Genomic DNA, 26,629 nt, shown 5'->3' with positions numbered 1-26,629 from the left:
ATCATGTAGCAAACGAGAAAAAAAAAATCAATTTTCAGCATTACCATTCAATTGTGTTCAAACTATATTACTCTGTTGTATTCTTAAATTTATATTGTTTAGAGATATATATTTTCAGAAAAGAAATGTAATGCATTAGCATCATTTAGTATATTCTTTTATATTTATTATTTAAAATTTGTTTTTGTACCAAAAGCAAGGTTGAAGGACGACTGTATAGTTTAATAAGTTTCTGTTCCTAGTAATTTTAAAAGTAAAACTGTCATTGAATCATATTCTCCACCCATATTTCCACACTCACATGTTTTATATAAGATAATATTTTGCCATAAAATGATACTGTTTGGCAGAAAATATTTTACCATGGAATTATACTTTTAGGCAGGAAATATTTGACCATGGAATTATACTTTTTTTATACATATTAGCAGAAAATGTTTTACCAAGGAATTATATTTTTTGGCAGAACATATTTTGACATTGAATTATCCTTTTTGGCAGAAAATATTTTAAACTCTACCATAGAATTATACTTTTTGGCAGAAAACGTTTTGACATTGAATTAAATCTTTCGACGAACAAACTTTTAGTGTATAGTTTAACACATTAATTTAGCTAATGAAATTGAACAATATTACTACACTTTAACTTTATCCTGAATTGGCAGTGGTGAATCTAAAGAACTAGGATGGATTCTTTCAAATTGCCGGGACAGTTCCTGAGAGAGAAAATATGTAAAATGGTGAAAATATACTTTTGATTTCTAAAGAAAATTTTCATTATTCAGGAGGTGTTTCCTGAAGAACAAACACCATGGATCATCCATCCATTAGGCTCGTGGTATACGTAGCTATATCATAGCATTACTTGCGAATACTGATGCGTATACGTACTGTACTTCACTAAAACTTGATGATAATAAATCTTCTTATCTGGTCGATAGTTTCTTGTTTATTCAGGTTCTGTGATATTTTTTTTCAATTTAAATGTAAATTTGTTTATTGTAAATATAACCCTATTATTACACTTTCCACTTTCTATTTTGACATTTGCTATCAGAATTTTATCAAAACTGATATATTTTAAAATTATTGAGATAAGATAGTTTTCTTACTTTATTCATAAGGCTAATTTTACAAGTACCTATTAAACTTGTGTGTATTGATAATTATAATGTGTGCGCATAAATACCATGCTTTATGTTTGTATTATTTCAATATTGTCAAGAAATATATATTTTGGATTCATTCATCTCTAATAAAATTGCTTTACTTGGAACAATCTTTGTATTATTCTGTTGTGAAAATTCGTAACTTCAAAAACCGTTTTGTGTCCATAACATATTTTCTGCAATTTATTACTCACAATACAATTTTCAACTTTTGAACATATCCCTATTTTTTTCATAACCTCCTTCGTTGTCATGGTAATGCCATATTAATCAATGGCAACCGTTCAGATTGTGTTAGTTTTATGTTTCCTTTGAAATATTTGCGCTATTTACTTGCTATCCAAAAAAGAACTTCATATAAAATACAACAAATAAATATTGATGTAAGATTTAAATACATGTTTATTTAACACAATACACGAGTAACGCAATATTGCACGTGGCCCTGTACACACAACACGAGCATTCCAGGTCTGTCCGACCGTCCTGATAAATACACACATAATAGTGACGTCATTAACAACAAACTTCACTGACAATATCAACAGGAACCTTCTAAAGTGTTACCGTGACAACAAACAGTAAATGACTTAGTTCTCTAGCGCCCTCTACAGGGTATTATCACAGACACTTATAAACGTATACTTCATCATGACTTGACAGTTTTACGTCACAGTGTGACGTCATAGTGATGACGCAGCAATGAGATTGATTAAAACAAGCACTTTGACGTTAAACGTCTATCTCAGTCTAGCCGAGTCTAAAAATAACACATCAGCGCAGTACGCTGTCTCACATTAACCGATGTCGATCTCTTCACCAAGAACAATGCTGCAGAGTCTTGTATAGAGTTCGTGATAGACACAGGCTGTAGATACCCGAGGTTACTCGAAGGGACGCCAGGCAGGTCCCTTGTTCGGTATTTGTCATTTTTCCGACGATGCCATTCCATAAAGACGATGCCTTTCCAATCCACTGAGCATTCGCTCCATATTCCTGAGTTCATTGCTATGATTGTTCGTGTCAAATGCAGAAGGAATGTTCAGAGAGATAGGACTTCGAACAGATGAAGATGTAGCACTAGACATCCCGTTCATGCGAGGAGAAACTGTTCCGGGACTGACCGTAGAATCACGTAACGGATGTCCGGTTGCCGATATTGGTGATGTCGGGGTTGCCATGGTTGTCTTTGTGGACGGTAATGAGTAGGGTGTGAAACGAGGATTAGAGGAACGGGATGGGAAAATTGGCCCAAGACTAGGACCTTCTGACGGCGATAGGTTTCCATTTCCTTGCAATGATGAACTTCCGCTTGAGAACACAGGTTGAAGTAGATTGTGGCCACCACGAGGCGGCGTTAGCCCGCTTAGAGAAAGAGACAGTGGATGATTGGTGGGCAGATTGTTCATGTCTGTTTGTCCTGAGGAGAAAAACGGTAACTGAGTTGCAAACGGTAAAGATGAACCGTTAGAGTTGAAAAACATATGTCCTAATGGAAACGGTAATGAAGACGACGATGAAAATAGTCCTGCGGAAGGATACATAAATGGGAACATTGCATGAGTTGCGGAGGGTTGAACGACTGTGACGTTTGGTGGTCGATTGGGAGTTTTTGGTAGTGATGAGTCCGACTCTGACTTGTGTGGTACAGGAGAAGACTTGGGCGACAGTCGGCGGTCGTCCCGTATAGATTCGTCGCTGCTTTCGCCGCCGTCGACGCTGCTCCTGATCGTACTATTTAAAACGTCGGAATGGTTGTGGTTGGTGGTTGATGACACGGGTGATATACTGGCCGATATGTCAGCCCGAAATACCTCATCACGGGACACCGGAAGTGGCGAGTGGGCCTCATTGTCACTGGAATGGTGGCTGATGGGTGAAGACGTCTTAAGAGCATGACGTTCTTTTTCTGGAAATACAAATATACCAAGTATTTAATAATGATAACAGGGGGCAGTATTTCTTTTTATGTTACAAAGACGTAAATCAAATATTGCAAACTCAGTCTTCCATTCATGAAATATTCGATATGCTGTTTTAAATCTACTGATGTTTCAATTTCATACTTATTAAACTTCAGGCGATTTGTGATCCTTACCTGTTTCCATAATGTCCTTGAGTTCCATTGCAGAACTGACGTCAGGTGTGACGTCATCAGTTTCATCTACACAAATTTCTGCCTCTTCGTTGTCCTCGTCGTCGCTATGAAGGTCGTCCGCTCGACCTTTGTCGGGTGAGATCGAGTGTTGCTGTGACGACTGAGAATGCGGAGGAACGCCTGTCTGCTTTCTGTAGAAAAAGAGAAATAACTTTCATGAAACAGTGAAAACCTCTTAATGTCATATTATTTAATATCACAATCTGCTTAATATCATGTTAAAAATAGTACCGGTATTTTGTAGTAAAATGTAAACTATCAAAATATTTTGTAACGAAACTTTACGATTCTTTTCATTTTAAATTCTAAATATACATTGAACAATCAAGCACTAAATGCTTTTTTTCTCTATTTTTTTTTAATATCCAATTTCATAACGATATTATATGAAATATAAAACTGAGTAATATATTGAGCTTACTTTTTCTCCCGTTTGCCACCACCGGTGTCTCTGAAGCCTTTGGCGAAGGGGTTATGGTTAATCTTCAACTGTGTTATCTGCAAAACAAAAAATACAAATGCAATACCAATTTAAATAGTTAAAATTGAAATCATATATTCCATAAATCATAGATTATGACAACCCCTGCTCTCGTTTTATTGAGTAATTACTTGTGCTTTTTGGTGTAAATTGACTTCTAACTTTCGAAAGCTGGCATAACAAAAGTGAAAAATTTCGAGGTAATTTAACAAATTCAGTGCTAGATTGACTCCCCATTTTCCTGACTGGTGCTAATTGTAGGATGATTGCGAGATAAAAGGTCGCATTACCCGCTGTATATTATACATCTCGCACATGTGCACGGTCGAGCGCGTGCTTTTATCAGATAACAGCCCAGGCAACAGTTGTATCGAAATTAGAGGGTGGTGTGTTGCTACTAATCACCCATCTGGACGCAAATTTTCTCCTTGTTCTTAAGTGTGTAAATACATTTCACTGGTCATTTCCGTAATTAAGAGTGACCACTAGGTTCCTGGGGGATTCATGAAAAACAAACACGTACTTCCCATACGAACGCGCCCTCACTGGTTCAGTTTCAATTTAATGAGCACAGATAATCATAAGGCTCCTTTTGGGGATCATTATGATCGTACATGACAGCCTCGTCATCACAAACCCTTATGTTACTGCTTTCAATGGTATAAATAGGAAAGGCTGTCATCTTTATCTATCAGATATTACAGATTTCATAGGATTAAAGTCATTTTATATTTGGATATTGCAGATTTGATCAGGTAAAGACACACTCCTTCAACGATGGTGAGAGTTCTTTACATAAACATGACCTTTCAAAATGTTCACGAAATATCGGTGAATTACAACATTTAATTGTTGTAGTAATATTTTCAATAGAATTTTACCTTTTCGTTTTGGTAGGCTGTTACTGCTATGAACTCCGTCTCCTTGAAGACAAACGTCTGGAATGTGGAGTAGGGCAACTTGAGAATATCGTTAGCACGCACTAGGTGAAACCGAGGTTGGTACTTGTGCATCGAGTTTAGAATGGTCTGAAAAACACAAAATCACAAAAGGTTAAAAAAACATTTAAGTTTTAAATTATGGTATTTTGTTTTAGACGTAGAATGGTTTGAAAAATATGGAATCATCCAAAGTTAAAATATATAACTTTATTAAAAGCTTGAAAATACTTTATTTTGTTTAAGGTGTAGACCGGTCTCTAAAATACTGAATCACCAACAAACTTAAAACATGTTATACTTATTTTATTTGTTTAGAATATGATAAAATATTATTTTATTTGTTTAGAATATGATGAAATATTATGTTTAAGTGTAGAATGGACTTAAAATACAGAACAAACGGTTAAAACATATCATACAAATGTATTTATTTTTCTTAAGTATCTTATTTTGTTTTTATCTTGTTTTGTTTGTCTTTGTTTGTATAATTTAGCGAATGCTTTTTAGATGTGATTTATTATTCTCTATTGTGAATGTAAGTACTTTTAGACATATAAGATGATAACAATCAATTTTCATTGAACTTTTCATTTTCACAACAATTGAACTGATTTGCACTAAGCCCTGTTCGTATATAAATAGGTGGCTATGTACATAATGCCCATCCAGCAGTGGTGAGAGGCGACAAGAGTCTAGATGATCGAAACGGTCACTAATCAGCCTTAAAAACGTACGGCGTCTGCCGTGTCGACAAATTACATAAATAAGCCCCTATCCCTTGAGGTTTGCTGCCAACTCGGGGAAAGTCACAAACGTGGTGATTGCTTTATCGGGGTTTATCTAATCCCACAAATCCCCTATTTTACCCCGGCTAAATAACCACCACATGAAATTCAAATTACTGCGCCTCTACGATTGACTTTTAACAAACAATATCGGTTTATGATTCCGCGTCTTTGATCATGACGGAAAATCATTGAGACAGATGCAAATAGTCCCTGTAATTGTGCAAGGACATGGTATGGTTTGAGCCTCGCGCGGCCATAGATAATACGGACCGTATTCATGCTGCCAAACGACAATTAAATTCATAAGTTGCCGATACGTTCTTATTAGTGTGCATGAGTTAACCCTTTCTCTTGTCGGGACCTAATTGGATCTGTCACCAAATCAGGGGACCGTCCATCCTGTCATCATCTGACTCCAACTCCATACCAACCTAAATTAGGCAATAGATCTTAGGTTGCGATAGGCTAACACTGACCAGTGATTAGGACCAGCGGTCGGCGCCGAACTCGCGCACATCAAACTCTAGTTTTATCCCTAAATCAACGAATTCCACGCCTAAATCTGCCGCAGTCTTATCACACGGCACGAATGTTCGAATGAGACTAGGAATAATTTGTGAAAGTTAGCGAGCAATTCGTATACTAAAAGAACGAACGCATAATAAGCATGGCGGGAACGTGTTGTCTGGCGCGACAGAAGATCTGGCGAGAAAGCAACAGTTTCATAAGGGCTTACATATGGCGACAATTTAAATCACAAAGGCTTGACGCACGATTCCGGAGCGTTTACCCGTCAATAGAACATCTCTTCAATTAATTTTATCCCTTAATATATATTCATAATGTCATTTGGCTTTTCAATAGGATTTCTGGATACAGTTTTACAAGTAAAAGTGACAATCCAGATGATATGTGAAACCTTTGGCAGATGGCTTGTAAAGTTCGGTAATGTAATTTTTGTAGAAGAAAACAAGAAACGTTTAGTTGTGTTATGTAGAGAACGGTTCAATTACTCGGTAATGAAGTTAACTGAGGTGTCAGGTAGCAATGCTCATTTTCTGAACGTCCGCATTCGTAACACAACGAGTGGCTATCGCTGGTTGCGTCGGATATCTACAATTAGGCCCGATAATTAGATTACGACAACGAGATGAGGTATGGACGAGGTGTGATGGACAACAACCCACAGATGCTTCCAAAGCATTGTCCTTCAGGTGTTCAATTTGTCGGAGATACGGCCATATAAAATAGCCAATAGGTTTAACACTGCGTATATGCCTTATCAGTCTAACAATTACCTTTCTCACGTGAGGATGCGCGTGAAAGTATTACTAAATACTTAATTATACATGTAGGTAATAAAGGTGCTTATATACAGGACCACCATATGTCCATGTGACACCTACACAGACCCGTATAAAACTGTTAATTTACCTATGGCAGTTATATCTCAGATTCTAACACCCAGGGGGTTTATTTAGTTATTTCGAGAAATAAATGAAAATGAGGAAAAACAATAGAAAAAAAAGAAGATTTAGAACGATGCTTACAATACTTACAAACCCATGTTTGTCTGAGATGTTGTTGCTGAGTTTGAGTTTGTGAAAGGAGACGACTTTCTGCATCCATTGTTCGCCGGTGTTCGGTGAGTCTGGGTGGATGTACATCCGTTTGGGCATTTCCGGATCCGCTTTCCCTGCCACCATCCAACGAGAGTTGTGGAATTTGTAACGGCAGTCATCCACGGGCACAATGTCCATTAATAAGATGTATTTTGCTCGCTTGTCTAATCCCGATACTCGAGCTTTAAATGGTGGAAACATTCGCCTGGAAAAAACCACAGATATTGATTAATCCGCGGTAATTAAAACTTGCTAATAATTTGTGAAAAAATACCCGTTCTTCAATGTAAGGATGTTTCTTATTTTAATTATATTTTTCAAAAATGAAAAAAAATTGAAGACATGTACTCATATTCTAATGATAAATACTAGGACTTATTTCAAAAGACAATTTCTGAAAACATATAATCAAACGGTTTGCAAAAAAATGCTTTAATTTCGATTGCGAAACCTCTAAATCGTTGATTTTATTATGTGAGAAGCTACATAAGAATTTCTCAGGCCATAACATTGTCGTTCCATGCACCTTATTTTCGAATTTCAGATAAGGCCTATATATATATCTACAGGTTAGTGCTGACATAATTATCAAAATTTGTGAAGTATAGTGATGATGGTTTTATGTGCTAGGTGTGTACCTAGACGAGTTTTATATCAATGCTGTAAATTGCCTAAGTTTGACTATCCTATCCCCATAATCTTGTCAAGGACTACTTAGCTATAAACCTAAATAAACACTCATCATTTCCCAGTGGCCGAGACACCGGGACACTGATTACGAAACATGTGCTCGTCAAACAATCCGAATATGCTGGGTACCTGAGAAATGACGTCTCGTGATCAATTAGCGCGAGGGTGGGGACGGTTTTGAGGGGAGGGAGAGCGAGGATAGATACACAAATGACACTAATCCAGTTTGTAGTCCTCACTAGAAAGGCGTGTATAATAAGTATATGTTAGACGCGGATTACGGTGTCACCGATCCGGACTATCAGTGAATCCCTTCTTTGTCCGTTATCATATTACAACGTCTATCGTGTGTACCTATGACGATATATAGTATCCCTGTCAACCGTCCTATTGTAAGGCAATCAGGGCATATTAATTGGCTCTTATTTTGTTTCCATGGTTTCAAGATAATATAGTAAATATGTACATGAAAAAAATTCTCACGTTTTCATCATTTTTATGGACATAAATAAAAATATTTTATTTGAATTTCCATATCAGATAAACCATCAATCGTTTTATATTATGATAGCATTAGCAATGGTTTTAATTCTTGGTGGTTCGTTATTAAATTTAGTGTCTTTACACATGTAGTTTAAGATTACAATAAATTCTATTTTTATAATGATAAGAGTAGGCATATTCGTATGTATACTGGAACATAATGAATAACACAAGGAAATATTGCATCCGTTGTTATGTGTATTAATTACTTAATCAAATACAATATTTTATTTAATTAATTTAAAGATCCGCGAGTTAAAAAAACCGACAAACACGTCAACAAAATAATGTGTAAACAGGACAACGAAGCGGAAAATTTAGTAACGCTGACCCTGAATAGGTATGGGCTGTTTGCCAGGAGGTTGTTAGGTAAGGAACAGGGTATGTACACGGCATTTCTGCTTGATTAGCATTTCTGTATATAGATTGAGACGTCTAACAAGATCTCTTCTACAGAGAACAGGAATATTTCTTAAGATCAAATGATTGTAATAAAGTTACAAGTAAAATAACAATTCTTTTCCGTTTTTTTTTATTTAGAAATTTAACTGAAATCATATCCATGTTATTTCAAATTAATCCAAGTTGTATTTTCAATAATTATATATTCTGTATACCTCTATTAATTTCTGGAGATATATTTTCATTTAGTTTTTTACTGATAATTATAATATAACAAAGAAATGCAGAACAAGTATGGACTTCAAAAAGTTAAAAAAAAAACAACATAAATGTAAAAAGTAAATAATAGTAGTCACTGTACAAGTATACCTTGTTTTAATATAACAATAAGAAATGTATAGGTGTTTTTCTTTAAATGCAAAATAAACAACTTGGATGACACCACAATAAAAACTACAGTGAGTATAATAATGTTTTTATTTCTCTGAATAAATTGATTTTCATTTTGTTTTATATAAATCTGTTGTGTTTATATAACTATTAACGTTTTTGTTTGGTGGAGACTATGTATATTTAGTGATATAATTATACAAACTATCCAATGATTTTAAACTTGGAACAATACGATCTGCATATTCGTTTACCTGTGCTGACAACCTGTGACATGAAATACAGGTATTCTGACGTGAATGCAGGTAAGTTGACGTGAAATACAGGTAAATTGACGTGAATTTCTAATTCAATATCTAAGTTTAATGAGGAACACGGAAGCGACTCGTTTTAGCTGACACGGAGACCCTCTGTCTGTGCTGAAAGTGTCACCCCCTCACGTGTCAAAAGTCCAATTCCATAACCGTATTAGGAAATTTTACCTAATTGGATAACATTTAAATCATACCTATTTAAATTGTATAATTTTGAAATAATTTTGAATAAGAGAAAATTAGCGATAACTGTATTAGAAGACAGAAGATTATATCTACCTGACTGAAATTACTAAAATATCTTAGTTTTATTTAGTTTGTCCTGTGTTTAATATTTTCTTTAAAAACAAACAATACCAAGTTTCTTATACTTAAATGTTAGCTTTGAAATAAATGACTCTTAAAGTATTATGAATATATGTTAATTTACGAGAAATAAAATTATAATTCTATTTCTACTGGTTTACAAAGAGTTAGAAGAGTACAATTATGCCTAATTAAGTGTCGTAACTGTCACTATTTTTCTATGTTTTCTGACAACATACAAATGTTTTAATTATAATTTTAAGGAAAATTCTGTCTAAAAGACATTGCTATTCGTTTTATAAAATACTATAACTTCATGTTGTAAGCATTTTTACGGTGACAGGCGGAAATGAATAAAATAAAAATCTAGCTGAGAATATCTGGTGAGGGTATAAGTCAGAAAGGTTAAGTATATAAGTAGATTTTTGGGTTATCAGTCCCTTGGGCGTATAACTACTGTATCACGCAACCTTCCTACTTTTCTCTCTGCTGGACCCCCTCCCTCGAAGTCTGATGCTATCAAATATACCCTTGGCGCTTTTATGAGGGGGTTAAAATGTGAACTATATTGATAACATTATAGTATTTTTTACTACGTATTATAATAACATTTATTGTGTTTAAAATTAAAGAAATTATAAATTAATGTCAGAATGAAGATGAAATATGACTCGAATTGATTTCTGTTAAGTTTCGTATATTTTTCTATTATCTCAATGTTCAAATCTTTAAAATAAAACGAACAATCGGAGATGATAGTAGACATAATAAAATAATGACCATAATCTTCGTTTTGAAATCTAGCACAAAGTCTAATTTGAGTGTAAAATAATAATTTTATTAAGATAACTACTAAGATACATAAAACACTATGAAAAATCCATTTCATAGAAATCTCTAGTCATTTTGTTTCTCTTGTGGAAAATCAAAGATATTCCCTTCAATAGTTTGATATTTTGATAAATTAATCTCACATTTTATGTAACACACAAGCGTTTTAAATTTTTTAGTGTCACTGTCCCTTTTCATATTATTGAACGTTAAGATTTTATCTCAATTATCAAATTATACGCTTTCAGATTTCATGAAATGGTTGTCAAAAGTTATCTCTTAACAATGAAGTGTGAAATTTTACAATGATAACAATTTGGATAATAAAGAAACTCGATGAACTGTCGTGGAATGGTTGTCGTGAATTAGTGAGATTTTCAGTTTTTAGTGTGCCCCACTGATAGACCAGTGAGGCTGGGCTGTGATCCTATCTGATGTACCTTGGGGACTTAGAGCCAGTCCTACCATCTGTCTTATTTAACTGTCGTTATATCTATATTATAAACAATTTAATTTGTAGGGAGGATCACAAAATTAATCAAATTCTGAATCAATACGTCAATATTATTCTTTACAGTTCTCGGGTTTTATAGAATCTTCAAAGGAGAACTCAATATAAGAATTAAATTTCAAGCATTTTTTTCTGATTTTCTGATAAGCTAAAAAGCTATAAATTGAGAATAAAATATCTGATACTTAGAAAGTTACATGTACTGAAAAAATAGTATCTGTTAAATAAAACAAATTACCATTCAAAATATAAATTTGAATGGATTTTAAAGTTGATTATTTTGGAGAGAGAAAGAGTGAAAGAGAAGAAGAGAATGTGAAATATAATGAAAATGAAAGTTAAATTCAAGAGGAATATTTCTTACCTTCCGGACTTTGTGATGACCATTTCGGTGCCAATATTATGGAATTGTTCCCAAAGTTCTTTGCCTTCCAGTTCTACTTTAGGATCGTCCTGAACATCAGTCTCCGGGGGTTCCAGGCTCCTGAGTTGGCGGGGGTGAAGAGGGTGGAATATATCCCCGGGGGTGAGGGGACCGCGCCCCATACTCTGTTGTAACTTTGGTAATAAAGATGCTGCATAATTTGGAGAATGTAGAGCGATGTTTGAGAGGTAATGCTGCTGTGCTAACAATGAACTATAGTCTGTTGGCCTTTGGAGAAAAAACGGATTATATGCCATGTTAGTCTCCGGGGCTCCTCCTGGATAAATCATTGGAATATTGAGACAAATATTATTCTTTCAAAATTATCTTTTGAAAAAATATATCGCATGTATAAATAAAGTTTTAAATTTGCAGTTTTAAAATCGCATGGTAAACACTGGTGATGTTGACTGAACGGGTCAGTAGACACGAGGTAAACATTCCATCTGGTCACAATATACTGTACAGTCCAAGGTTAGTTACTCTATCGTTACAACACAAGATATAGTCTGGTCTAATCGGAAACGCGAGTATTTATAATTTTATCAACCTACCACCGAGTCTACATGACAAGTGTAATTCTATTATGTTTCGCGCGATCTGATTGGCCTGCTCTGATACCGCCCACCAATCAGAAGGCTAATAAGGCGTGTTCGAGGCCGATCAGTTTTGCCGGTAGTGTGTCGCTGACAGCCGAGGCATGTCCGTTCTTTGTCTTATGTGTCACCGTTACAGTGTTGTTACGATAAGGAAACTAAGCCCCGCCCACTTTCTTTAGCCACAATAGAGTTACCGTAAAATATTAGCTAACGGCTTTTCTGCTCAGAAGTACATTTCTAAAATTGATTATTTTAAAATGTTGGCATTGGAACCCAGAAGGCATTTATGTTGAATTTGGACAAAATGATTTATTACAGTGTGAAATTCATCGAAAATGTGTGAGATCCAGAGGGAAGAATTTCTAAAGATGATAATTTCTTCTTTCTTAATATATTTTTATTTTCTAAAATATTTAAAATATTTTGTTAAATGAAAATTAAAAAGAGAGGGAAAAAAATCTCCGATTTTTGTAAGAAGTATAGACATTCGTGATTTATTATAGAATAAGTAATATAACTTGTAACGATAGAAAAGGGCGGTGTTTCAGTGCAGGGCTGGTGTACTTGTCAGAAGAAACACTTGATGAAAACCGAAAAGCTAGTGAAGGCCGGCGCCAGTTTCAGCGAGATTTATAGTTAATACAGAAGAAATAGCGCCGGTTTGGAAATGACTAATATAGGAAAGTTTTTAAGAAGGCGAGGATCTCAGAAAATGTTTGTAAAGTTGGTAATTAAAACTGTCTTAACTTCAGTCTTAAACTCTATGAAAATATTTTGATAATTGGTGTTATCTGAAACGGATGTACTTATATATGTATATACAGAAAAAAATAATCTTCACATTGTCCGGTGTAATAATATAGAAAAAAAAATCACAAACGACGAAGTCTTCGTTAAGCATTAGCGCTTTCACTTTATCTTCAGATGCTCAACTGTAGTTACATGGTAACAATAACAACAACAACACATATGTATATATATATTTCTGTTTGAGAAACTCGGAATAACTTTTAATGTCTTAAAGCTAACTTATTTATATTTTTATTCTTTGCTTCAATAATACAAAATAGAAACAAAACATTTTAAAATCATAAAAAACATAAGTCAATTATAAAATTATCTTTTCATTGCATTTTATTTTGATCAATTGACTGGTAAACTAATGCGATCGGATTCAATATTATAAGATTATATTTTGAATAAATGTGGAACCGCGTTATTAAGAAATAAAATTATCACAGAATGCAAAAGAAAAATAGACTGTGAAATCAGAAATATAATAAAGGAAAGTCTTGAGAAATTATAGATGTAGACGGAACAATTGTACACATAGACTGTTTTATTGACTTAGTTGTTGGTATTTTTCTCATATAAAACGAAACATCTGTTGTCTAGTCTTGATGATAGAGTATGGATGACCACTGATTGGTCTGAGATGACCACAGTATGGCCAGGGATGACCACCGAATGGCCGACATGACATGGAACCCTGCTGATGGAGGTGGATAAAGTGCAATTAACAAAAGCCTCACGTGCAGATAATTACTGTTATATACTAATTATAATCATTACTGATTATATACAAATATCCGTGGTATATATTACCACGTGCCGGTTTACCCTTGGGTAGTACCGGGGGTCGGGCTGTACGCCTGACCCAGGGGATGAAGTGAAAACTACAGCCTGTAGGTATGGTAACACCCTTTTCTGTAGAATGTGGTAATTATGAAAGGGTAGGAGATAATTGTGATTGCACAGGAGATAATTGGGATAATTTTTGCACGAGAGGTGAGTTGTCGTGTTGGGTATGTAAAGATGATTTCGAGATGAGGTGTTACAGTACAGGTGTTAATAGCATATGGACACGAGGCCGCAATACAAATCATCTGGATAGACTTTTGCTTAAATAATAGTATGGAAAAAACGAAAATATGAAATATTTTGTTTTCAGCATTTTTATGTCTTTTTAAAAAATATATTTATATTTTTAAGCTGCGTAATTATACTTGTATTTTTACAACAACTTAAAACGGAATATTTTATATTAATTTACGAGATTATCTCCGTATTTTTTTCTCGGTTTTTAAATAAGAACAATATATCACATTAGTTATGCATGCATGTGTTGATTGTAACTCACAGATGTGGTACGTATAGCTCTCCCCTCATTGTTCAACATTGTCCAGTAAAATATTTATACCATATACCGTCCATCTGATGACTGGTTGTTAGCCACATCATCTCGCCAAACTAGCCATTCACAATACCACACAGTTTTTGTTGTTGTTTTATATTGCTATTTACAAGCTACACACGTACATCAACCATTCGTCCAGTAGATATGCCATGATTTATTAAATTGACTTCATCCGGACAAAAAATTCTTCACAATGCGAGTGTACAGAGGGACATGTTTTTAGCGATTCGTATTCTAACCCTATTGTTTTGAATATTGATTCAAACAGATCACTCGAGTTTTGCATAAAGCATCAGTCTCAAATTTCACAGTTAAAAAGGTGTCATTTCTGAACAACTTTTCTGTTATTTCAATACCCATTCGTGGGACAATTTTTGTTTAAATATAAAATTTTCATAGCACAAATATCTAAATCATTTATTGGTTTTAGTTTGTTACCATGCTCTATTCGACAGGCCACTGCAATTGTCAGATTCTCATTCAAAGGGAAGCAACCGGGTATAAAAATTTAGTCGATGTGTGATAACATGATATAACATACGCGGCCCGTTTTTTAATGTTTCGCAAAGAAACATGTCATATATCAGAATATATGAAATACCCGAAAAACAGCAATGGAATTAATTAAAACGGAAAACATGTAAATAATTCATCAAATGATTAAGTTTGAAATACAACCTAAAAATATAAATGACATATGTAATGATTTCATGTTTTAGGATTCCATAAACTCGTTTATTGTGATTATTGTTCGTTTTCCAGTTGAAAGAAAAAATAAATAAATGGCAGCATCACTTTTCTCATCTTCGCTAGCCAAGGCTTCTGATTACGTTACACAGATAGATATTTCGAATTATGGAATTCGTACCTATAGAATAAAATGTATTTCAATAATCAACAAATCATTTTACAGAGATCGGAAACGAAGAAAGAAAGTTGATAAGTTGCTCGATGAGTTTGTTTTAACGACAGGATGCAAAGAAACTGCATGCTTAAAATGGTCTAAGTAGTTTGGCAGCTTCGGTGTCACACAGAAACACATAAAGACAGTTCTACCGGCATTCTCACAAGACAGGCGTGGAATTTTCACAAATTCTGGTTTTCTAGGTAAATATAAACAAATCACATAATCAATCAAAACAAATCGATCTGTTGAAATAAAACAGGTTCCGAGCCAAAGGGTGCTGACATTATTACGTCACGGCCAGATTGGCGAGAGACGTCCGCGGAAAGCTTCAGGCCGCCACGCTATAAACACTTCAGCTAAATAATGTCTTCTGTTTTAATGTTTACTTTGTCTGGACGAAAACACATTAAAGATGCTCGGCCCGTTTTGCCCAAGGGTTCGAAAAAAAGAGGTCTGACAAGGGAGACTATCCAGTTTCCCCGGCGGGACTGTGGAAAAGACAGCTTGTTGTTAGACCAGGGAAACGACAGTTTGATATAACCGATCATACGTTTATATAGATACACTCATTAGTACAATTACGAGCTTGGTGTTTTGTTTATAGGGACTAACCTAAGCAAAGACGTGTTTGTGTGGCTGAGGTAGACATTTGGTCGTCCGTATCTCGGGAACTGTACCCGGTTTTCACTCCTGCACCGTCAGTCCCTTCACCTCAGCCCCAGAGCGTAGACAATCTGTCCTTTCTCCCAAGAGAAAGGGGCCATCAACAGCCCCAAACAGGCAAACAATAGCCGACCTAGCTGGACAACAGCGATCGGAATTATTGAATACTCAACTCTGACAGGCGGCGCCCCTCCACTTTGTTTGGACAAAGGGCAGATTTGCGGACAGTATTGTTTTCACTTTAGATACAGCGAGGTGTGTTAGTTTATCGCTTCATTATAATGTCATTAGAACGATCATTGGTAGTTAATGTCGACGAATTAGCGGATGATTTTCCCTACTCAGTTTGTTTGCACACCTTGTGGTGTGGAATGGACTGACACCAGCTCCCAACCCGAGACCAGAGCGGAGCTGTCAAGGGTTGAGCGCTAGCACTCTCGGGGTCGGGTTGTAACACGTCCCGGCCCCCGGTCCAGACAAACTGTCTACGCTCGCGTTACTCACCCACCCTGTTTCTGACACAACTTGCACATTTCCTTGTCGAGAAGTGCCACATACTTTGGGATATTAGACAAATATCGGACTTAATTAATCTGGAGATTTGTTTATCGTAATTCAGATCGACCAGCGTGTCCAAAACACCATTTACTGTCACGGCAAATTAATCAGTTCTGATGTCATGATTTTACAGTTGGATAAAAGAAAAAGAAAACTTAGTTTACAACAAATTATTGTTTTCCATATTAGAAAACTGTTTATTATATAGCTTTTGTTAACTTGAATGTCATAACGCGTGATTAAATCAGCACCTTTCGTAATTAATTTGCAACAATAATTCAATTATATTATTTGAACTTTTTTTTTATAGTTTTTTTACGCTAAATTAATGAAAAAGACATTTCCATGTATATGTGACATGTGTTTTGGTTTGAAGGTGACCACATCTTATTCAGAAAGAACAAGTATCTAGTTCTTTCATTTATATTCACAACTTATAAAGAAGTATAAATATTTTCCCGTTTTGAGTTTTTAGTTTATTTGTTGCATGAACAACTGATTATGCGTGGACAATATGTGTTGCATTGAATTAAAAAAAAATCATTAAAAATGTTATAACAAACAAAACGACATACGCGAGGAAGCGACATGTTCTGCATTCTATGGCCATTAGTGATGGGTGACAGGAATCCATATTGATTGAATGAGTACTGCCTAACAAATAGCTACAACGGAATATATATCATTTTTATCAATTTGATTGGTGAATTGTAAACATGTTTTATTTGAAAATTTATCGAAAAGAAATTGGGTCAGTCAGATGTAGAAATTGAACATCTTGTATTTGAAAAAAGATGGAATCTGACACAAGTTACCAACAAACAAACAACAATTCTTTTACATAAACATGTATAAAATGAACTACGTTTCTAAATGGCAGTAGGCAGTACCGATGATGTAATTCAAATGTATCTGACGAAAAGTGAATAATATTATTGACAAAGCTAGATGTATAAAATATCATAAGATAATTAACTGGTCAAGTTAATTAAATCTATAATTAAAAAATAAATTCCACCTGTATGTTAATTAGCTTAAGCACAAGATGATCCTAACGATGGTTTTTATATCAGTATTAGCATCATCGATCAAATCGCACGTGAACTCCGTAGCTCGCGAAACATACATGGCATTTCACTTTCTGAAATTAGAATCGTGTCATAAAATATCAGTTGGACATATTTTCTACAGAATTGTGTGAAAAGCATTGCGCCTGATTTTAGTTTTATTTTCAACACTTATAATTTGTCACTATGTAATATAATTTTGCTTTTAGGCGACAACATTTTCTCATTTTCTTTTTACATATATTGTATACCAAAATGCTTTGGACGAGCAGGAACTATTCATCAGACAATTTATTATCTTTATAAAAACGGGGAATTGCGTTTGGATATACACGCGGATATATTATCGTAAACAAAATACCAACAAGCTATCCTTGATAATGAGAAATTCTAGTAAACAAAACATAATAAACCCGAAAGTCAAAATTTGGCAGTGGTTTTCACAATGTAAATGACAAATGGTTCGATACCAGATTACGTTTTAATAGTTTCAATAGCGCGATGTCAATTAAAGAAATGCCGAATCGATTTAAACAAATATTATTTATATCTTGATTAAAGGAAAATTACTATAAAACGACACAATGAATAAAATCATACTTTAATATAATATTATTAAAATGAGGTAAAGTTTAAAGATTGAAACGAGAACAACACACTGATTAATTATCAAATTAATAAGAAACGCAAAAAATACCGAGTTAAACCTCATAAAATAAAGTGAGAATTTTCTTAATGAACTCGAGAAAACGCCCAATACCCGATTTTATTAGGATAACCAATTAAATCAATCATCAGTTAACGATCGATAATCAATTATGACCGGTAATAATCGATTTACGGTGTTGACACGAGGATAGCCCCTAGACCATTCGATGGTCATTAGTCCGTGATTAATGACCAGTGGACAGGACCCATAGTCCGGCCACCACTTGAGGTAGCCGTAAATTACCTGTACTGGACACTTGGACAGTGTCCGGAGAATGGACTATGTAGCACGAACAATTATTGAGTATAGTTGTCTTCATCGAGTAAGTCGGTGACACGAGACAGTTACATGTACTTTCGCCCCAAAGGTGGCCAGCTCGAGTCGAGTAAGTCGGTGACACGAGACAGTTACATGTACTTTCGCCCCAAAGGTGGCCAGCTCGAGTAGAATATTTAAATTATATTGTACGTAGGTGCTATAATGACACAAAATCTACCTGTCAATTTTCTACCTGAAGATGATAATTGGTGCTATCTGACACCATATTAACGGACAGGTGTTAATGAGGCAGATTTACAACACGAGGAACTCATGATGACCTTTCTGTAGTAGCACGAGCGGAGCTTGGATTATCACTAATTACTCTAACAAAATCACGACAATATAAACCGATAACGCGGATAAAAATAAACTTTTCCACTTTCATTGTTTGTTTTTGTTACCCTGTATTGTTATTACTGAAGAAGATACATGATAATAAACAACAATGATGAGAAGTATAGAATTAGTTACTAAACAATCACTTAACAGAAATTACAAAAAAATGTTATTTTTGTTATTTTAGCAGAGATTTTAGATAATTCTCTTTAATACCTGTACTATTCATAATTTATCAAGACGAACACCGCGCAATTTTTGTCACATTAACAATACTATTTGTTCTCCTTAGCTCATATTATTCATATAAATAACTACTATACTATACCTTTTTCGAATACTACTGGTTGTATATAATATTGTAAATATGTTTTCTCTGTGCATTCATAATGAAAAAGAGAAATAAAATGAATTTGAATTTTGAATTTGACCATATTGTTTGCAGCGTCTTGAAAACACACACAAATAGAATACACAAAATTAACGACTCAGAAGAAAAATATATAATATAAATACGGACAGCACAAAAGATATACAGCCAAGGATTAATAAGTTCATAGACTGCATTTTACTAAGTTTCTATAGCATTCACAGGCATACATGTCATTTTCATATTACTAAGCAGTGAAGAACAAATGCGCACAGATTTGGCAAATGATCGAACTAGTAATCCAGGAAATAATCAGGATCAATCCTACCAGAAAGATAGCTTAAACATAAACAATATATTTTTTGTCCGTATGGTAATTACAGTGTATTATGCTCATCACCCCATCTTCACTTGTTAAGAGATTTCCCACCTTCTAGGCTCATTTGTCTGTCAAAGGTTACCTGTACTCTCTGGGGATATCTTTTATCCTGAAATAAATAAATAAATAAAATAAATAAATAAATAAATAAATGTTAAAATTCAACGTCCACTGAAATTGATATTCAAAATGTTTCGTTTGTAATCGCTATTCTGTGGACCGTTGTTGATACATCATTATCACTTCTAAAACACAATGCTATCCACTGTCCAATAGCTTCATTGTAAGACGCGACACGTTTCATAGCCTGTTATTTAACGTTAAGTATTTAATTAGGATAGAAAAAATTGTTATAAATAGTATAAGAAAACTCTTTTCTGTTCCAAATTATCTTATCTATTCGAGCATTAAACTCGCATGTAAACATCTGATACAACCACTTAATTCATTGATGTTTTCCTTGATATCATATGTGTAATACATTAGCCTTATCCATGCAATGAAAAATGAAGCTAAAAACTGGATTCATCATTTCGAAACAACATATCATCGTCTAAAAAAACCCAGACACGGACAGAAATCAGCATGATGGGAACTTGTTTGAAAGGTACAAACAATATAATAGACTAGTCAACAAACTAAGAAAACCAAGAATAAAAAGTGGTAAAGATACTAAAAAAAGGTTGATGCAAGTTCGTCCAAAACTTTTGCAATTGGTTTATTGATAGAAGCTGTGACATGCCATTTTAAGGCGATGGTTATAGAATACGAAGCATTAATTTAAAATTCGGTTTAAGATAAAATTAATTTTTCTTATTTCAGGATATTAATTTAGCATCCTATGTCTAAAGATAGGAAGCTAAGTTTCAATCTTGATCTTTTAAATTCTATCACCCGTCGACAAAAGCTTTAAAAATAACCGTCAGGAAAACAAACGTAGGCACAACTGTTATGTACAATGAAGACAGGCAACTTATCTCGAAATAAAAAACCCAACAGAACGAAACACAAAACGCATGATACATGTCTAGATAAAGACCCATCGTCAGATAATAATTAGATAACATCGTATTGAAAGCTCATCAGAATCTAAGTACATATATGTAATTTATGATTGCAAATACCTTTACTACCAAGAAAATATTTGGAATTGTCTTGATTGGCAGAAACAGATCAATTAAATAATATATAATACATATATAATGTCTCATCTATTTTATTCTGTAATAACTTTGATTAACATTATGTACACACCAAACATACACCATATACTTAAGCATAACTATGGTGCACATATCAAATATTCCTCTATGACTAAAATAACAATTACCAATGGTTTTTTTTTATTCCAACGACTTATGAAGTCATCGACACAAGCTTATCAAAGAACAGTTTTTAGATAAAATTATCAATGAAATTTGACAGAATAATCAAGTTGAGAAACACAAAATGAGATATAAAACAACAGCAAGCATTTTGCTTCATCGTTCACGTCCGCTTTCATATAAAATATTATTCTAATCAGTCAAAACTGGAATGGGAATGTGATGGTACAAACATAGTCCAGAGGTACATCGAGAAATAGGGAAGGTATGTATTTTCGTCTGCAACAAGAAAGTTGTCTGAAATTTTATCGCAAGTTTGAAAGCTTTGAAAACTTTGTTTTCTTTCAGTCAATATACAAAATGTGTGAATTTTCCCTTTTAAATGTAGATAACGTATAATAAAAATAGTTTATAGTCTTAAAGGAATACGACGGCTATTCGACAAGCAAAACTATGCGTTTCTTTAAATGGGCATAAAATGACGAAATTATCTAATCACAAATACATTTTGTTAATTTATAGAACCTTTAGTACATACTATCTTCTTATTCTTGTTCAAAAATAAATCTTAGCTGGGGATGTATTGACTTCTTCATGTCATGTTTTATTTAGTTCTAATTAAGACACTGTCACGAACAAATTGACGCACCAATTACAATATTGACAGTTTTCCAAATTTCTGAAAAGTGTAAAAAGTAAGTACATAAATTAATAAAATCATAAGTATAAAAAATTAAGAAAATGATGGAATCATGGGTTTTTGTACCTACGATGTACCTGGATTGGCCACCAGACCCTAAGTTATTGTTAAGATTTTCTCAGAGGAATTTTAACAAGAAATTACCCTCTTAGTTTGAAACTTAGAGTCAGGCATGTCGCAGCCACAAAAATATCAATCCAAATATCAGTGATGTTTTTAATAGTGTAGACACCGTTGATCAATTACAATTTTTGACACTATATGTTTCAAATAAAAAAAAATGTTGATATGCTTTATTCCTACCGAATATGATGTAACTCTACTACTGCAATATTACAAAGATGCTGTATCTATAACAGTCTTTGAGATGTTTTATCGAATCTATCATTTAGAAAAAATAATTTTCTTTGTAATGAGACATGTTGTGATAAACATACACATTCCTCATTTAGAAGATTTCAAGTTAATGAAAAAGCGAGAATCACAATAACTAAAACGACACGAAACATTTATTTATCAAAAGAAACAAATCTACCATTGCGACAGACGCCAAGAACATAATTCAGCAGTGTAACCAGATTGTAAAATTGAAAATAACAATTGAGCTGGTACCAAAGTTAGGGCCCTTTAAATACACAGATCATAGCTGTATGAATGTTTAGCTAAGTTGGTTTTATAACAGCTTATGCTAATATAACTACAGTAATTTTAATGAAAAATGAGTATAATCAAGCAAATTCACAATATAATGTATGCGAAATGTATCAGTATATTACAGAAATATACATATATTAATTACAGCAATTGTTTTTGACAGAGATGCATTAGAAATAAATCAGAAATGTATATACAGATGCATTTAATTTCAATGGTGTTTCTTATGGATGTTGATTTCAAAATTAACACACAATGCCATTTGTTTAAGACAAAAACCAGCAGCTTATCATTTCAAAACAAGATTTTATTCATTTTCGACACTCTTCAGATATCAATCATCTCTTCTCATTGCCAACAGAACATGTCATAGTTTTGAGTCATTTTCACCATTAGTCTTTCCGTCCTCGGCATATCCACGTTCTACTGTCCCAAAACGTCCATGTCGGGTTGTCAGCCCCACCTTTAAAAAGGTAAGATGTCTTCAGGTCAATTTTATCAGAGAAGGTCTAGACATGAATTTCACCTTATAATGGTGTCAAATTTTACATGAAAAAAATCATTTCAGATCATGTTCATCCGTAAAAAATCTTCTCAAGAATCCATGTCCAATTTGGTATATGATGAAATTCATGCCAACTTCTACTGAAATTGACATGAATCTGTAAAATTAACATAAATTGACATTTATCTTCTTTCAGGATTGAATCTGAATGGACCTTTAAAAGATGTTGTGTGAGTAAGATCTTTACGTGAGAGAGATGAAGATTGCATTTGAGGGGCTTGATATGAGAAATACCTTTGGATTTCAGTGGAAGACACACTCAACTCTATACAAGGTCGGGAAAGTTGTAATAATTTCACATAATCCGCCTGATATCCAGTGATTTCGCCCGTGTAATATTTTTGCAAATGTCACTAGTGTAATATGACCTGGAGCGATTTTCATTGGCTGGAAATTCATTTTGACGTCAGACAGAAACAAAATATGACGTCAGGAAAAATGTCAGGATTACGAGGACAGTGTGACAAAATGGCAGCCTCTGCTGGATTTTCGGAATGGATTTTGACGTGAAACTCTTTGTTATGTGGGTATTTGTAGATATGTGATAAAAAGTATCTTAAATTTGTGTTCATTTCATATGAGATTTTATGAAACTCGTCTCGAAGTTTTAACTTTTGCTCACCAAGGCTCGCAAAAAAAACCTCGTTTCATAAAATCTCATATGGAATGAACACTCATGTAAGATCCTATATTTATTTCATCGCCCCTTATTGGTAATTTCTCTGAAACCGACACGTTTATTTTCTTGTTTTAAGATCTTATTATCTCCCAACTTGATGAAGATGGCGAAGCTGATACATTATTTGTTTCTTTGGTTTCATTTACGAGTTAGAAATATTCATTTAATCATCATTGCATGTCCTTGATCTCCATATCTGTGTTATTAAACGTGGAGCATGGGGTTAATAGTCGGACATAATGAAAGCTATATCCTTATTGAAGGTTAAACCAAATAGAAGTGTTGAGTTTCAAACGGCGACTTTTATATGCTTACATCATTTGTACAATATCACCGAAGGATGTATCACATTTCGGGAAGACCGTGTTGAAGAGTGGCAATAAATTGGTTTGACTCCTCGTAAGGAACAGCGAAGTGTCGCACGCTTATTAACGTCAGGGCATTAAAGGTAGGGCAGCGACAAACAAAAACACACGGAAACCAGCACACTTAATAGAGAACGTCAGTCAGGGAGGGAATTACCACGTTAAAACGTCATTAAGACGTGCCCAAAGCTGTAAATATGTTGCAGCAGAGGCTTGGAATACTGCTAGAGCCGTATAATGCCCGCCACCGTTGTAACCTCGGAACGTACCGGTACGGTGTCAACACATCCGATTCCTAATTACAATACTCCTGGAAGTGCCTTCTTATTTTCTTCCTCGTTAAAACAGTGTGTTGTAAATGACAGATCGCCTTTGTTTCAACGATTTTACAGTTTTCTTTTCTTTCTCATTAACGATAAACCTAGTTTTCTGCACCTAATCGAAACCATGCTCTTTCTTAGATTAAACCCGTTGTTGAACATGTAGCATACTGATTCTGAATTTGTCTTTTTCTGATTCGGTTTTATCTTAGAAAGCTCAAAAGTGTTATTCTCAAGAAGGGAATCAGAGAGAGAGATGAATTCAGCGTGACAAAAAATGAAGAACGTTTTTGAGCTTGGTTGAAATACTGACTTGATGCAATAAGACACATTCGAAAAAATACTAAAAGCGACAGCAATGTACGTGATTAAACGATTTATGACTCATTTATATCATATATTTATATATCAAGAATATATAGACGCGGACTAGACGTAAGTTAAGGTCATCGAAAGCCTGAAAATCACCGCACGGAATCCAAGCTGGGATGGCTTTTGGAGACGCAAGTCTGATAAGATAGGATAATTCACGGTTGAATGCGTTTCCCATTTTTCCTCTTAAAAGATTAAGTAAGTAATGTGCCAGCCAGTGCTTACATGCAATGTTTGCGACAGGAAATCGTACTTCTCAAATCTTATCTAGCCATAAATCCCGGATACTTTTAGCGGAGAGAGCACCATCGCCATTTACAGCCGACTCTATACTCCGATACACGAGTAAGATGCCTATCCCAAGTTTTCGATAGGGACTTAGATGGTGTAAGATGGCCGCACGAAATCGACAAATACAGACTGACAGTCGGCGGGGCTGCCAAATTTAGCCATCAACCGTTCGATACGGCCCAGACTTGAGAATCTGTGTCGCCATGTTTGTTGCCCGGACGTTAAGTCACGGACAAGTCCCGCACCAAATAAACAGAGCTAGCGCCACCATAGTTACGTATTCAAGTTCAATAATGTCTGTCGTAATCAAACGATTTGCAATAGACTAAATAATTCAATTTTCATAGAAGGCTTCGCTGGATTGGAGACAGGTTCAAAGACATATTAAATGGTTTCTAGATGAAAACAATCATGGTTATTGCGTTATATGGTCTTGCTGTGATTTATAGCACGGCTGATTAGACATGTATCAGAACAGATTTATCAAAGAGAAATAGAGTAAGTTTAGATTCCGACATCAGAGGCGCCTACGATCAGTTTACCCTGGCAATCTTTCCTAGAAATTATTGGCTTCTTAATGAAATACAGATGAATCAAATATCGATAAGCTAAGACACCTTTGTAACATATCGTTTGGAAATGACAGATTAAAAAATGTGTATAAATCTAAAACCAAATTGTCATTATCCATATTTGTTTGTTAAAGATTAATCAAGATTTCTTCAATATTTCAAGTTACTTTTTATTTCTAGCTGAAAAAAAAAATAAAAATTGTACACGCATCGCTTCTTAAGTTTTAGTTTTCAAATATTATTTGGCAAATTTTGATAACAGTTATGGTTTTTCATACTTTTTCATTTCAATTAATTATATTGAACAATCAAAATGATTGGGCAACATGCTTTTATAAGCCTCTCCTGGATTTTGTCTTTTCTACGTTTTCTTTCAAGCATAACACAATAAAGCAGGAGAGTGTAGTAAAAGAAGTAGCTGATGTTCATAAGTAGACGATTCCCACATTATCAATGCCCTAAATGTGTTCTTCTTGGAAATCTTTCGATGGGTAACGTCTGACGTAATTTCAAAATGGACATTACGAGAGTATTAACGTTAAGTGGTTTGAATGGTACTTGTCATTCTTGTTTATTTTCCCACCAAACCAAGAATTCCTGTTTTCGTAACATTCTGAGGTTATCGGTAAATACAATTAGTCTTACATGTAATTGTTATTACGACTCAGCTTGACCGTGACGTTTTACGGAAATCCTACACATCGTCACAGTATATTGATAGAGCTATCAATTAACATATTATTACCTCTGTTATAGATTACAACCACCACGCATCACTGAATTCACTACTACTGGGGTGTGTGAAGGTCAAAGTGTACACCGTCTCGCTAAATTGGAGGTCAAAGTTGTAAACATGGCGGTCGGACACTATAGGAACATGTTAACCCCTTGTTACTTGTCATTGACCACTATATCGGTTCCTATGATAAAAGCACTTGGTCAATTAACAACACATCTATAATTCGTTAACGCAGAGTAATTAATTTAACGAAGGTCAGCGTCACCTGGAACTGTCACGTGGCTGTCAGGTGATCCGGCGGGAGTGTCTGTGCATCAGAGAAATCGAATGCACCGCCACGGAAAGTTCGATTTGTCAATCGCGACGAAC

The 26,629-nt window shown here is 34.5% G+C and overlaps 1 protein-coding gene across 2 annotated transcripts; it reads right to left on the bottom strand.

The window, feature by feature from the left end:
• Positions 1-1,565: 1,565 nt before the first annotated feature.
• Positions 1,566-12,089, bottom strand: LOC138331642 (T-box transcription factor TBX2-A-like). Of its 2 annotated transcripts, none has more exons than XM_069279364.1 (6): positions 11,513-12,089; positions 7,099-7,366; positions 4,692-4,838; positions 3,751-3,827; positions 3,270-3,460; positions 1,566-3,080 (listed from the first exon to the last, which is right to left on the bottom strand). In XM_069279364.1, exons 1-6 carry the CDS (start codon positions 11,860-11,862, stop codon positions 2,098-2,100), a joined length of 2,016 nt encoding a protein of 671 aa, XP_069135465.1. In that variant the 5' UTR covers positions 11,863-12,089; the 3' UTR covers positions 1,566-2,097. The 2 variants fall into 2 exon arrangements, with proteins under 2 accessions (XP_069135465.1, XP_069135464.1); XM_069279363.1 differs by having other exon boundaries at positions 7,090-7,366; positions 11,513-12,088.
• Between the last annotated feature and the right edge of the window lie 14,540 nt (positions 12,090-26,629).

The sequence above is a fragment of the Argopecten irradians genome, chromosome 9, assembly GCF_041381155.1.
Source record: "Argopecten irradians isolate NY chromosome 9, Ai_NY, whole genome shotgun sequence".
Classification (NCBI taxonomy): domain Eukaryota; kingdom Metazoa; phylum Mollusca; class Bivalvia; order Pectinida; family Pectinidae; genus Argopecten; species Argopecten irradians.
This window is presented reverse-complemented; position numbering and strand designations above follow the sequence as displayed.

Excerpts from the sequence above, each read along its gene's own strand:
- LOC138331642 (XM_069279363.1), bottom strand. The coding sequence starts at position 11,862 with ATGATTTATCCAGGAGGAGCCCCGGAGACTAACATGGCATATAATCCG. Across the intron at positions 4,839-7,089 it reads AACATGGGTTTGTAAGTATT|ACCATTCTAAACTCGATGCA; the intron begins GTAAGCATCGTT and ends TGTGTTTTTCAG. Across the intron at positions 3,828-4,691 it reads CAGCCTACCAAAACGAAAAG|ATAACACAGTTGAAGATTAA; the intron begins GTAAAATTCTAT and ends TTTGTTTTGCAG.